The sequence below is a fragment of the Mus musculus genome, chromosome 4, assembly GCF_000001635.26.
Source record: "Mus musculus strain C57BL/6J chromosome 4, GRCm38.p6 C57BL/6J".
NCBI lineage: Eukaryota > Metazoa > Chordata > Mammalia > Rodentia > Muridae > Mus > Mus musculus.
Genome location: NC_000070.6, coordinates 100,405,080 through 100,420,314, shown reverse-complemented (window position 1 = coordinate 100,420,314; position 15,235 = coordinate 100,405,080). Strand labels below are relative to the sequence as shown.

General features: G+C 44.0%; 1 protein-coding gene across 2 annotated transcripts in view; it reads right to left on the bottom strand.

Moving 5' to 3' along the window:
- Ror1 (receptor tyrosine kinase-like orphan receptor 1) overlaps positions 1–15,235 on the bottom strand; it is a 349,016-nt gene that overhangs the window by 24,492 nt on the left and 309,289 nt on the right. For both annotated transcript variants that reach the window (NM_013845.5, XM_006503121.2), the window contains 3 exons: positions 12,375–12,502; positions 10,284–10,601; positions 8,175–8,420 (listed from right to left, as the gene is read on the bottom strand). In NM_013845.5, coding sequence (NP_038873.2) covers positions 8,175–8,420; positions 10,284–10,601; positions 12,375–12,502 — 692 coding nt within the window. The remainder of the gene's footprint in view (positions 1–8,174; positions 8,421–10,283; positions 10,602–12,374; positions 12,503–15,235) is intronic.

Here is a 15,235-nt window from a genome sequence, read left to right as displayed (position 1 = left end):
AAAATCAGACTGGTAGATTATATGTGAGCACTGGTTTTACTTTTCAAAGAGACCTCTGCATTTCTTCTACACAGCAGCTGTTGATTTTGCATTTCCGCCAATACTGTTCAGAAATTCTAGTTCTTCCGTTTTCCCACTCATTCTTGATACTGATTTGAGGGGAAGTGGGGGAATAGTGGCCATCTTAGTAGGACAATGAACATCTTGCCATGTTTGTTAGCCATTGGTAGATCTTTGGAGAAAGGTACGTTTGAGTTCTTTGCTCACGGTCTTCCTGGACTTTGAGTGGAAACATCGACTAGGTTTTAAAAGTAAAATCTCTTTCACTTTTGATAGGTCTATCAGAGAGTAATAAACCCAGTGCATTCAAACTCCGGCAACCTTGGCTGATACATGCCATCCCTGTGGATGATGGAGGGTGGGGATAGCAGCCCTGGATGGGTTTGTAATTTGCCATATGCTTTTGACTAATACTGTTAAATGGCAAATCAGGATGAAATTGTAGAGGGCTACTACACTTTAAAGGAACTGCCTGTTCACTTTATCAGTTCCCTTCTCCCTCTTGAAGGGGGATGAGCCCAGGGACTAAAATCATGCACTCAAATCATCGGTTGAAATTTATATATAAATTCTAGAATTTGCATTTTGGCTGAAGGAAAGACCTTGCTCATACAATTTATGAGTTACAAAGTCCAAACAGTGAAATAACTCATTCCCTTCCCCTTAAAGAATGTTAATACATCTCACTGGCAAGTTCAAGTGGAGCGCACACAGCATGATGAAATTGCCCTAAGAACATCACATATGGCCTTCCAGCCAGCTTCTACTGTCAACACTCAGACAACATCATGGACCACTCCTGCTTACCCTGGCTACAAAACACTATATGATGCCTTCTACTCTAAAGAGGTGTCCTATTTTGAGAGAATGAGAGACACGCAGAGGCAGAGGATGGGTAAGGAAAAGGACGAGCTATGTGTCTTTTAGGATGGGACATTTCAAATCTGTAGTGCCGAGGTGGGGCTAGGGACTGTGCATGCTTGGCAAGTACTCCGACTCTTCACAGGACCCTCCGCTCACCAGTTTTGGTTTCTGTGCTGCAGAGGAGTGCTAGGAACCACCCATTTCAGAATAGAGCAAGTACTCCATCAATGGAGGTGCCTGGCAGTGTTTACACAGAGGCTGGGGAGTCTCATGGTCTTCTCAAGGTTCTCTGATTTTATAAATTTGAGTCAATAGAGCTTATCCAGGGCCCCACAAAACTCCTGGCTCCTACAAAGCAATGCCAAGTCGATGAATCCCTAGGGTCCCTCCCACTGCCAGATCCACTTTCAGTCTTTTTCTGTCCAGTCCCATGCTGAGATGACTTCGGTGGGCACTATCAATGGGGACCAATGATCTCTGGTTTCCACAGTGGGAGAGAACAGCAGCAGATGGATGTAGAGAAAACATGTGGGAGACAAGTTTGTTTCTTCCCTGACTCTACCCAAACTCCCCTTGGTCTGTCTGTGCTATTTCTTTCCTGTGGAAAGCATGAGTGACAGTTACCAACTCAATAGTAACCATCACTGTGGGATCTCGGAATTCTGTCATCAAAAAGACTCAACGAGAGCCTGGAGAGATGGCTCAGTTGTTAGGAATATGGGCTACTCTTCTAGAAGACCTGGGTTCAATTCTCAGCACCCTCATGGCAGCTCCTAACCATCTGCAATTCCAGTTTCAGGGAACCTGACACCCTCACACAGACATAAATGCAGGCAAACATCCAATGCACAAAAAGTAAAAATAAAATAAAATAATAAAATAAAAGAGGCAATGAACATTTCCTACTGGCATGGGCCCAAAGGGTGATGTTTTCCACCATTTATTTCAAGAGCAGCTATACAATAGGTCAACAACTAGGCATATTATAGGCATAGTGAAAAATCAACAGGGCCTAGAGAGAGAGAGCTCAGTGGTTAAGAACATGGACTACTGCAGAGGACCTTAGTTCAGTTCTGAACACTGATATGGGTTGGCTCACAACCATCTGTAGCTTTACCTTAGGGAATCCGGTTCCCTCTCCTAGACTCTGTGGGCACATGCACTCATAGATTTACATATGCAGATCCACCTACGTGCCCAGATTTACTAATTAAAAAATAAAGCTAGCATTCATTTTGTAGCACATATAATAATACTTGGGTGATATGGAGAAGAATAGCATGCAAATCTGTGAAGCCTTAAATATTTAAAACCACCGCCGCCGCCGCCTAACAGCAGCAGCAGCAACAGCAACAACAACAACAACAACAACAACAACCTAACCTTAAACTAAGCCACCATCGTCACCACCAACACCAAAACCCACCTTATTTTATGGCTGAAAATATAACATAGTTGAGCAGGATATTTTGGGCAACCAATATTTGTTTCTTTGTTGAAAATACAGCCAGACTAGAAACTAAAGTACATTTTAGAAATCTATAGCACTGAAATAGCTCTTCTAGAATACCATAGACTACAGAAGATTTGTGTCCATCCCTTGCCACCCTCCAGCTCGCTGTAATGTTCAATTTTGGTTTAAAGAAATGGCTGAGTGACAAATTGCCTTGCAACAGGTCTTCTGTGAAACACGGGAGAAGGCTGCTGACAGAGTGAGTTAAAAACTGCAGTGTTCGCAATCTGGAAAACATCTGCCCTGCCTAGAGTGGTAAAGTACCCCACTGTCACAAATGGCCTGTGACAAAGCAGAACCCAAGGGGGAGGGTGTGTTGTGAGGTTGATGGGACAAGTCAAGGCTATTCAAGCACAGAACCCAACAAAGTGCCCTTTGGCAAATTGTTGCAAGCCGAGGTGCCAAAAGGAAAGACAAAAGCAATGGGCCAGGTACAACCACTTCAAAGGCAGCCACTTGGCTTACTACCTTTCTCACAGTGGGCACTGGGGAAAGCTAAACTGCTGCTTAGGAGCCTAGCTTGGTAGAGGCAAAACCTTTACCTAAGGAGAAACAGGACATGGAGCAGGTTTGATGCACTCAAAGAGAGGGTAGGAGTTTGAACATGTAAACACTAACACAAGCAGGGTTCTGCCCCCCCATACACCGCTCCCCAAACGGCAAGCCTCTACCCACCTCAGACAACAGAAGGCTCACAGTGGAGAACAGAGAAAGAAGCAAGGGAACAAACAGCTCCAGGGAAAGGCTAGAACTTTCTGAAGGCACTCCAAGAGTAGCTGCTACTACTTAGGGCACTCCAAGGGTAGCCCCCACTACTTCAGAGTTGAGCAGAAAAGCTGCAACAAGGGATGCCCTGACTCAGAGAAGCCGGACTCAGAGTCGCTGCACCTAGGTGAGGGTTGGAAAGAACACTGACACAATGTTTCCTTTTCAGGTTCAGTTTATTTTCTGATTAGTTTCTACCTCACAGGAGGTGGCCAGGGTATAGAGGTAAGACATAAGCAGTGTGGCTCTGCAGGCAGGATTTGCAGAACAAGGTCAGCTCTGACAACAGGACTTGAAATGGGACACAGTGGGGAAAGAGCCAAGGTCAGTGTCATTACACTTTGTAACTATTGGCTTCTCTCACATCCTTGGAGATGTGAGTAAAGAAATCAATGTATATATCCCAAAGGCACAGGGATAAGGACGATGCAAGGGCAAAGAAAAATGGTCAGAGAATGACCATTCCTCCAAAAGGAGCTCGAGTTTGCTCTTGAAATTGGTTTGGCATGATGGACAGAGGACAGGAGGGGTCCAGTGACCTGGTTTGCCTTAGAAAAACAAATATCTCCTTAGCCTCTCCATCATTACACTGACGATGATCCCTTATCTTGTAGTTACTGAGAGAATGAAATTAAGCAATACAACATATCTTATTGAGTACCAATTGAGTCTGAAGCCAGATACTAGTGTAAGAATCAATCTAGCAAGGTATTCATAGGTTGCAGTCATCATGATAATACCGAGCACAAATCACTAGCTCACAAAGCTTAAAGATGGCAGACATAGTGACATCACTCAGCTAGGGGATAACGCGATTCTACCCTTCCAATTTGATTCTCTTACTAGATCGCATGTTTCCTTAGGGCATGGTCTATCTAACTCATTCACAGTCGGCAGCACAGAAGCTCAACGCAGACCAGTGTCAGTGAGTGACAGGCTTCCTAATGTCAGTAATGCCTGGGACATGAAGGACAAACATGGAGAATGAGAGGTGAGGTCTTGCTCAAACTATCATTCATCCTTACAAAAGACAAAGCTTCCTTTAGAGATTCTCTATGTATTCTAACGCCAAGAAAATGCATCCAATCTTGCACAAGCAAACCCCTGAATTCTAAAGTCGTGTCAGGCTGAATTTAATTTTATATTCTAGTCTAGAGTGAAAATATACAGGTAAGTCAATCCTCAACAAACTTTGAGTGTTGGTATTTTAGAAAGTGCAACAGATGCCTGTGTTTCCTGCTTAAAGATACTGCTATTTCTTTTAGATTTAGTTGAAACCAAAACAAAATTTTCAGTTGTAAAACGAGAAATCCCATGACAATTCTGAAATTTCCTTAATGTTGACCAAACTAGAGAATGCAAGAACATTCCCTTGAAATTCTATCCTACTTGAGACAGAGAAGGAAAATGACTCATTTCCAATTTGTCCCACACCATAGAGCTCATTGCAAGATAAAGAATTATTGCAATTTTTCTTACACTTCTGTGTGTGTGTGTATATGTGTGTGGGCATGTGTGGGCATGTGTGTATGCGCATGCACATACCATGGCATGTATGTGGAGGTCAGAGCACAACTTGCAGGAGTCCCTCCACCATATGAGTCCCAAGAATGGAACCTGGTATCAAGAAACTTTACCCTCTGAAATACCTTGTCAGTTCAAGAGTTCTTCTTGAGCTCTCTGTCTGTCTGTCTATCTGTCTGTCTGTCTGTCTGTCTGTCTATCCATCCGTCTTCATCATCATCATCATCATCAACTATCTCCACATATGCTCACATACATGAGTATATACATACATATAGTCACAGAACTTAGAAGACTGACTGTAGTTGAGACGTGGCTCTATTTTTTAGCTATGTGACCTTGGATAAAGTACTTAACATCTTGGAATCTCAGTGTGTGTGTGTGTGTGTGTGTGTGTGTGTGTGTGTGTGTGTGCGCGCGCACATTTTTTTTTTAATTGTCCTTACCCAGAGGCTGTAGAATTACTTATTCCTGAAGTAATGCATACAAACTCTTCTTATGTTTTTTGGCCAATTCTAAGGACAACAAAGGGCTAATGTATTACTACTTAATACTGTCATTCCATAGTCTACAATTATATAGTATAGGAAAAGGTTCTTTACTCTGGCACTAGCATTATTAACATCATTCTTTATGTGGCTATTCTGTGTATCCAATGGCACCTAATATCATACCCTGTATTCTACCTAATATATGCCAGTATTATCCTCTACTCCCATGACCATAGTGCTAACCAAAATATCTGCAGACATTGCCAAGTGTTCTCTGGGTGGCAAAATCGCCCCTGGTTAAGAAATACTGGTGTAGAACAAAGAGCAATGGCCCTAGAGGAGGGAGACTTGGCTTCTGTTAATTGGTAAACTTGGGTGGGTCCTATCACTACTCTGAGCCTTGGTTTCTCAAACACTAAGTTAGGATTGGAGTGTTGAGGGTAGCCCATCAGCTGTGTTTGACTAACATATCTGAGGCCCTAGGCTCAATGCTGAGCATCAAGAAAGGAAAGGAGACAAATGAGAGTGGGAGGGAATAGTGTTGGAGAATTCTCATTTGTCTTTTATGGCTTTTTCTTGCAAGGATGCATGAAAACCATTTGGGGTGATCTCTAGCTGTTACAAAAGCAGGGATCCCTTGTAATCACTCTGTGGGGAAGGTCTGCTCAAGGATTTATGGGAAGCCTTGATATTTGCTGGCTTTCGTCTGACTTCCACGCTAGGGAGCCGCTGCATCTTAGCAGCATACTGGTCATATGACAAAGATTCTCTGTTCCTTTAATGGGTGCATATGTGACTTAGATTGAAGAGTTCAAGAGGTACCACGTTCTTTCAAAAGAGAAAAAAAAATCTTTAAAAAATCCTAAGTGGCAGAAACTGTTTCACCTCTGGACTGCTCATAGACCTGAATTAACAAGTCTCACAAATTATGAGTAGGCTGCCTGCAAATTGATATCAAGAAAGAAATACACTATGTTCTTCTAGCACCACTGACTAATACCATGAGCTAGTGAGTTATCACGACAGTCTTTTTCCTCAGCAAAGTCTAGAACCTGCGTGATAGAGTCCAGAGATTGAGCCTACTTGTGGTTCTTGCATATTTTTAAAAATTGTATTTGTCGTAAGACTTCTAAGTCTTAAGACTTCTGCCAGAGGAGTGTCTAGCAGAAGAATACAACCTTGAGTTTAGTCAGAGCTGCAAGCCAGAGATGAGGGTTTCAGGTGGAGCCCTATCAGTGTCTGGCTGTATGTTCTAGACAAGTCCTTTAACCTTTCTGAACCCTAGCAGCGTGTACCCAAACCACTTTCTCCATATCAGGGGTATGAGTTTTAAATGAAGATGAAGTCCTTAAGCACCAAGCATTCCGAAGGCACATAGTAGGTGCTCTACAGATAGAAGCAAACTGAGATATCCTAATTGCATGTGAGTCTTTGCATAAGATTATAAACAAAGCTTCCAGCTTGGAAGCCAGGGACTTTCTGAACAGCATGAGCTGGAAACTAAACTCCAGGCATCAGTTAGAAAAAGTCAGGGTTGGTTGTGCATGCTTGGGAACTCCCAGCCAGCACTCAGAAGATGAGTTAGGAGAGTTCTTGAGTTCGAAGCCAGCCTGAACTACATAACAAGAACCTGTCTCAAAAACAGAAAGTAATTCATCTAAAGGGTAAGACATTCGTTATCCAGATGGAACAAATAATGTATTTCCCATTAGTAGTATTTGGTTCAGGTCCCACCAAAGTTCTTTTTCTGTGACTTTCTTCCTCTATGCAAGAATCTAACTAAACTCTGGGGTCACCTTGAGTTTTCTCTTGTCTTTCACATCTGACCAAACAGTGACCCTATTATCACCAGTTTCCAGATATTCCCTTAACCTGCCCACAGGCCACTGCCTCTTCCACCTTGCTTCCTGCAAAAGTTGTCTGTTTCAGCACATTGAGCTGTCAGCCTTCTGCTCAGAACACTTCAATGCTTGCCCTGCACCGAGTACCGGGCTACCATCCTACAAAGCCTCCTTCTCACCAGCCCTCTGGACCATTTCCTTTGGGACTTCATCTATTCCTCCTTGCTCTGGGACCCACTCCTCATTCTTTCGGGGTGTGCTAGGCATCTCTTAGGGCCCTGCCTGTCCTCACTCCCTGATAAGCGTGCAGTGGATTTACATTCTCTGAGGGATGCCTTGAAGTATCATCCCTTTGGACACCCAGCTCCTTAGGACTATGCCATCTGTTTCCTGTGACTGCCCATTCTGTTTGGTCCCACTATGTAGTTATGGCTCTGGCTTTCTCAGTAGTGACATCCCAGTTTCCCCCATTGTTCTGGGAAACCCAGTCCACCTGCACATGGACTATAAAGTTGAATCAGCTCCAAAATAGCTGCAAGCTCTAGGGTTTTCTCACCAACATTTCCATCCTCTCTCATACTTTATAACCATCCAGTAGACATGAACAAACTGACAGCAACTCCATTTTCCTCCCAGACATCCATACTTTTCTGCATCGTTAGTAGCTGAGACAAAGATCACAATTTAGTAGACTGGCCTCGGTCACTGAGCAACGATTGCAAATTCATTTTGCTTCCTGGGTGATTCCAGTGAGACAGAACAGTTTGCTCATTGCTTCCAATAAACCTGTGTGCCAAGACAGTTTCTGTGTCTATGGACTTCCTGGGGAAAAGGCTCTTTTCTACAGGAATGACTGTGATTGGTTGTCTAGCCCTGTGCCTCTGGAGAGCCGGCAACACACACAGCAGAGCACCGCTGTGCAGTGACTACAGGTGCTCCTTGAGGGAGGCACTGGTGCCTGTCAGGAACTGTCAGACAGCTAGGCTTATGTATGATGGAGATAGTTTCTGCTCGAGAGACCATGATCAATAGAATCCACCGTCCTAGGCCTTCTACGTGGGGACCTGGATATTTGAAAGGTGACTGAATACATTAGAGCCAATAACTTCTATTTACCACATGCTGGGATGTCACACAGGTCAGACTTAAAGTTTTCATCCAAGGTAAAGCACCAGGGAGCTTCCTTCTGGTTGCCAGGGTTGCGGCAGTAGGAGTGGCCTCCGTTGAGCTCCGGAAAGCGCAGAGCAGTGAAGCTGTGTGTGTGTGGGTACTGAGAATTCCATGGCTGGCACTGGCGTCCAGACTTGGTCACACTGACGGTTCCCCGGTAGTCTACACCCGTGCTATTGTAGCATTTGTGATCTAAAAAACATAAAAGAAGTCCAGAGTGCTAGTAAGAAACAGAAGGGGATTTGTCCTTCCTAGCAACAGTTTGGGTGTGGGGAGGGGCGGGGTGGGGCAGGCTAAGCACCTGGAAGGTCTTTCTCCAGGCAGATTAGTGCAGGGGTGGGGGTGGGGGGCTGGGGGGGGGGAAGGGAGGGGATCTGTATGCTGGGCTTGGACTCAGGGCCTGCCTTGTACTTATATTCCTGGGAGGATTTAAAGCTTATGCTTCAGGAATAAAATGACTTTCTGCAGTGTTTCTAACTGGGGAATACAAGAAGAAATGGGATTGGGGAGGCAGCTGGGGCACAGGAGGGATTTTTCATGGGTCAGAAGTTAGTGGTTCAAGGAGGATTCAAGGCAAACTTTTTCTTCTATTCCAACTGGGGGTGTCTAGAGATAACTTATGGGAAGTCTACTAGGGGCAGCCTGTGTTTCAAGTGGGAATTGGGTTGTTTGTGCTGATGACGTGGGCCACCCATGAGAAAGCAGGCTCTCTTACATGGTCCTTCAGCTGGCCACAGGGTAAGATAGAAATGTTATACACTAACTCCACAAGTGGCATTAACTACCAAAGAGAATTAATTCTAGATGAACGGCAAACAGGCAGAGGGACAACCTGCTGTCTGGAGCGGGGACAGGACAGAGACAGGGACACACCTTCATGTGTATTTACCAAGTATGGTCTAGCCCACACAACATGAAACATGTGCACACCTGATATGAGCACACCTGATACCTTCCCAGGGCTATACAGCTTCATTCCTTTCTATAACACTCCTGTTATCTTCAAAGTGAACTCCACATCCATCAGACAGTCCCTCCCACCACCACAGCCTCAGAACCTCAAATATACTTCATGTCTCAATGAATCTGTCCATTCTGGACACTTCATAGAACTGGGATCATGCAGTGGTTTCTTGTGTTAGCGTTATATTTCCAAGTTTCACCCAGTTGTGGCATATGTCTGCTTTTCATTCCTTTCATTGATGATATTTCAATACGTGGACATACCATCATTTGTTTTATTAAAAACAAACAAATAAACAAACCCAACCAAGCCACTTATTTTGGGACAAGGTCTCTACTATCCCAGGCTGGTCCTGAACTCACAAACTCACAATGTAGGGAAGGATGGCTTTGAACTGATAATCCTCATGGCCCCATCTTGAGTGCTGGGATTACAGATATACATCACTCAGTTTATGTGATTCTGGGAATGAACCCAGGGCTCTGTGCATGCCCTCCAAACATTCTACCAACTGAGATACATACACCCCCAGCCCCTTTTGTGGATAGTTCTACCACAAACATTCTTAAAACCAATTTATTTTTATTTTTATGTATTTGTGTGCTTTGCCTGTATGTATATGTGTGCATTGCATTCATGCTGGTGCCTATGCATCCAGAAGAGGGCATTGGATCCCCCAACTGGACTTAAAGACAGTTGTGAGCTGCCAGGTGGGTGCTGGGAACTGAACCTGGGTCTTCTGGAAGAACAGTAAGTGCTGTTAACTGCTGATAATCTCGCCAGCCGGCATTGTGATTATTTTTATCTGAATTTCCATTTGAAGACCTGTTTCTAATTCTTTTAGTTATAGGTTCAGGAGTGGAATTGCTGGGACATTTAGTAATTCTGTGTTTAAGTTATTAAAAAAAAATCCTGTATTTTTTTTTTTTTAATTCTCTTTCCATGAAGTTTCGTTGAGGCAATTCTATCTAATCTACCGCAGAATGCTCAGGCACGGTATACGGCTCACTAGAAGGTCAGTGGTCAGTGGGTGCTGTCGTTGTCCCAGTATGAACAGTTACTGTGTGTCAGGGCCAGGTTTCACCACTTACTTTTATTTATAGGATCCGCCATGGGAATGCCAATCCGTATGCAGTTTGCAGCTTCCGGGCTCTCTGGCTGGGGGAGATCCTCACAGTTTGGTAACTTCAGCCTCATCAAAATCATGGGATTTGATCTGGCAAAAATGTACTCTGTCTGACACAGGACATTCTCCAGCACTTCACATTCATCACGACACAAGTCACGGGGCTTTGGGACAGATGAGGTTTCGTCACAGTACGGGAAGGCGTAGTGGCACAAGGAAGGGATGGCGAACTGAGAGCACTTATCAGATAAATGGCTGGAGGTGCCAATCATGGTGAAGGCAGCTGAAAAACAAACAGAGCTATTAACTCCCAGGGGCCAGGGTTTATCTCTGCCGTGATCCAGTCAACAGATACCAGGGAGAAATACACTGCAGGGAATCTGCTGGGCTGAAGCCCACAAGGCCAAGGGAAGGAGATTCATTTCAGATGTCTAAGCATCTCACTTTCACGGGCTTGAAAAAATCATTTTGACTACAAAGTTAGAAAAACAGGATTGAATTACATATGTACCATTTCCTAATAAAAAGAATTAATTGGGTTAAAGTACAATATATTTTTCTTTGTTTTTTTCTCTCTACAGAGAGAGTGTTTCACCCTGTACTTTTTTCTTTTTCTTTTTTTTTTAATTAATTTTCTGAGGCTCTAAGACATCTGACAGCCCAAGGTCAGAGCTTGTTTCAGGCAGGGTTGAGCGGAACATAGCACTGCGTTGCCTGATGGCAAGAGTTGTTGGGTGGCTTTGTATCATTTGCTTCGTTTCATCGTGCCTTGAATACTGTCTATTCCATCTTTGGAAAATGACGCGATACACCAGAAGACCACAGTTCAGTTGTCCCAGTGTGCATCTCCATATCTTGGGGTCTGTTAGCCTAACCTCACACTGCACAGGGCATTGTCCCAGTATGTGTTGTGGGATCTCAGGGTCTGTTAGCCAAATCTTACACTGCAGGGCATCTATCCCAGAAGTGCACCAGCCCTGTAGGCCCCCCAAGAGGCTGGTTACATTGTTTCACAAACTGAGTTCCTTGGGACCATTAATCCCACAGTTTATCAAGGGCTTCTGAGAAGGGCCACAGAGGCTAACAAGTCTGGGAAACGTTGGGTCAAAAAGAATGAAATGAGTTTTCCAAAAACAAAATGGAACTATAATACTTTCCAGCAAGCTGATACCCATGGAACATGTGCAAGAGAGGGCTATTATACATTGTTTACCAAATATTTATATCAGAATGCCATTTATTTAATGTGTATCCTTATTTTAAAGTGTGTCCAAACGCTCTTATACTGGGTAGAAACCCTGGGCTCAGTGGCCCCTCTCTGTCCAGCCTGTGTCTACTCTTGTTTTCAACCTCCACCCCCGCAGCCCCCCACCCCTGAGGGCTTCAGCAAAAGCCACTCCACTTCCTGTCCATGTTTTGGTTCAACAGTTCCCCTCAGCTGCTTCTCAGTTCTGTCAAGTTGCTCAGAGAACAGAGTTTCTGGCCCTTTCTCTCTCCCATATTTCTGTCCTGGATTGGTCCATATGTCTCCTAAAATCTTCAAGTCAAAGTGGTGCATGATGGCCTGCCCCTCCCCCCAGTCTTGTTAGGAAGTGTTTCACTTTGGGGCTCATGGAGAACAGCAAGTCTCTTGATGTTGTCTCTGTAACAACAGCTCTGGGATCAATGTTCTAGTCCTTGTTTGTTCTAGTCTACACCATGCTGCCTCCAAACGCAAGCTCTGTGAGGGTAGAGACACACCTGGCTCCTTCACGCCCTCATAGTCCCGAGTGTCCAGTCTGGTCCCAGGGTACCGAAAGCACTCAGGAATATTTATTGAGTGTTTGCACGAATGTGAGACTTCTCGAAGCTTCCTTTTCCTCCAAGGCTAACCTCTAATAAATTATTTTAATGTAAATTCCAGAGCACAGAGATCACATCTTATGCCTCTTTATGGTCCCACTCCCAACCCTAAGCTTAGCCTAATTCTCTGTCAGGAAAGAAGCCCAGAAAAACTCCTGGCAAGAAAAAAAAATAGTTAAGGAAGGCTAAGTATCACTTCTTTGATGTTACCTACCTGTGATCTGATTTTCTATTTCCCCCTGCATATGCAAAGACTCCATATACACAGTGCGGTTGCCAATAAATCGTGCACATGCAATGCCTCGGTACGGCTGACAGAATCCATCTTCTTCATACTCATCTCTAAAAACAAAGCACAATGATTCTTAGAACAGAACTACCCTCACACACTACTCACTCTGGCTTTGCAATGCTCTAAATGGTCACAAGGGGGCGCAGTTGGGCACCATATAATGAAGACTACATTTACAGACTTTTTTTTTTTTTTTTTATAAATTCAGTTTTCAAACATCCCTTAAAACATCTGTTGGTCACGTTGGTCAAGTTTCCTACACCCCCAGAAAATCATCCTGAAGCGCAAAAATCATCCTTAAATATGGGAAAGAACTTTTATTTTTGCAGCTGGTGGTGTGCTGGAAGATGATGTAGCCCTGTGAGGGAAGAGGAAGCAAGCTGGAAATCTGGGCACATGCGCTACAGTTTTGTTTTGTTTTGTTTTTCTAAGTGCAGATTATTTCTGCTCCATTTGCTACAAAGGCGTGCGCACATTAGCCACAAGATCCACACCAACTGACATGTCAATTAGGAGATCCACAGGGTAGGAAGCTAGTATGGCTAGGAGGGAGGATGGGAGGGTTTCCTGGCTCCTCACTGGGTACAACTTGTCCTGTCTATCTTCAAGAAGCCAGAGCAAGCCACAGACCAAAAGACTGGAGACCAGCCACTCCAAAGAACTCCGAAGCAAGCATCAACAGACACTTTACCTCTCTCTGACCGTTAAAACTTTAAAAAAAAAAAAGGCCATAAGATTTTTGCTACTTTTAAATTAAAATAATAAGTGAACAAGGGAAGTGATTTTATCTTGAAGACAGGGGACGCCAGGCAATGACAAGAAAGCTGTAGTGCCACAAGTCATAGGACAGGAGACCAGGATCCAAGACGGACATCCCACTCCTCAATGGGGATGCACAAGACACAGGGCAGAGCCAGAGGGTAGAACAACAGATGTAGGCTCCCCTGAAGACTGCCTGCTACATCTGTGAGTTCACCTTTACCCCAGTTCTTCCCCTCTGGCTGATGTCAACACCCGTCTCCACGTATCACCCATTTGCCTTTCTTGACTTCTAAGTTAGAAGACAGGGTACCAAAATATTCTTCTTGTGCTCTCTAGGCAGGCTGGCCAAGACCTGTGCATCATGGTCCTTTGCCTTTAAAACAGGCTATAACTGGCCTCTTTGCCCTATAGGTATAAGCTATATGACCCCATCAAATAATATAAAAGCTTATTATTTGTTTGTGTGTTAATTTAGCAGTGCTGGAGATGGAACTAGGGCCTCATACAAGCCAAATGAGTACTTGCCACTGAGCTATGACCCCAGACACATTGATTTTGTTTATGACTGGTCTTTATATGTTGTCCAACCTCACTTTGAAGGTGTACTAGTTCTACCACAGTCTCTCAAGTGGCTGGGAGCTACCATGACTGGCTGCTAGAGAAGTCCCTTGAGACTGCAGAGATAGCACATAGCTGTCACTAATGTATTTATGGCAAACTTAGAGGACACTCATTCAAAAGGAAGACATTTGCTAAGTGCTTAATTTTTCTTTTCTGTTTGTTTCTCTTTCCTTCCTTCTCTCTCTTCCTTCCTTCCTTCCTTCCTTCCTTCCTTCCTTCCTTCCTTCCTTCCTTCCTTCCTTCCTTCCTTCCTTCCTTCCTTTCCTTCTCTCTCTCTTCCTTCCTTTTTTTCCTTCACTCTCTCTTTCTTCCTTCTTTCTTCCTCCCCCCCCCCCCCACTCTCTCTCTTTCACTATGGCCATGAGCAGAGCTATGTAGCTAGGTTTTGCTACCTACAGGTTTCCTATTCCTATGAGACTAGCAGGCTGAGGGTAGCCGCCAAAGGAGTGAAAAGCCATGAGACAGGATTCTCATTTTCTGCAGCTTCCTACACCAAGTCCCTAGACTTGAAGATGAAGATGAACTGAACGTCTTAGGTTCATCCTGAAATAGTTTGTAGAGCAAAGCCTTGGAAACTTCAAACCCATAACAAAGGAGCGTACCGTTTGCCTGACAGGAAGACCTGTGACTCCAGAGCTGCCCAGCCCCTCACGCACCCTACGTGTTTACTGTCAGAAATCCTACAGTAATGATGGAAGCCCTTTTTTGGCTTAAATCTTACCTGGGTTGTAAAATTAACCCAACTTTTATTGGGTAACGAATACCATAAACCTATAGGGAAAAGAAGGCTCTGGATGACCTCAAGTTGCTTTCTGGAAACCGAAGTAGAGACCAGGGTCTGCCCTGACGCACACTGTCCCTGCTACCCCAGGCCTTGCTCTCCTGTTCCCCCACATTAGTGGAGCCAGGATGTTTAAAGCATCTTTGTGAGAAAAGTTTTCCCTCCCTATGTTAAACTCTTAAGGTTTTCATTTATATCTCTTGGGAGGACAAAATCTTGGAACTACCCCCAGATATAAATCTCTAACCCACTGGGAGTTCCTATAGTTTATGAGTGAGGCTTAAGCTAAACTTCTTACCACTTTTCAAGTTCAAGACTCCTAAAAGTACTAAATATTTCTTCTTTTTCAAACTAAAGTGAGATTCAACTGGTTGGCTGCCCATTTCCAATCACCTGTTCACAGTTGCAGGTGTACTGGATTTTATTTTTATTATTATGCCCAGAACTTCTGCAATTTTGACCACTCTCTCTGGGACAGAGATTTCTTAACGAAAGAAAAAACAAAAACAAAACAAAACAAAAAAACCCCAAACCCAAAACAAGCAAGTGAGTATGCATTGCATCTGAGCAACTTTCAGCCTTGGCTGTATGTTAGGCTTTCTGCAGAAACACTTGAGAT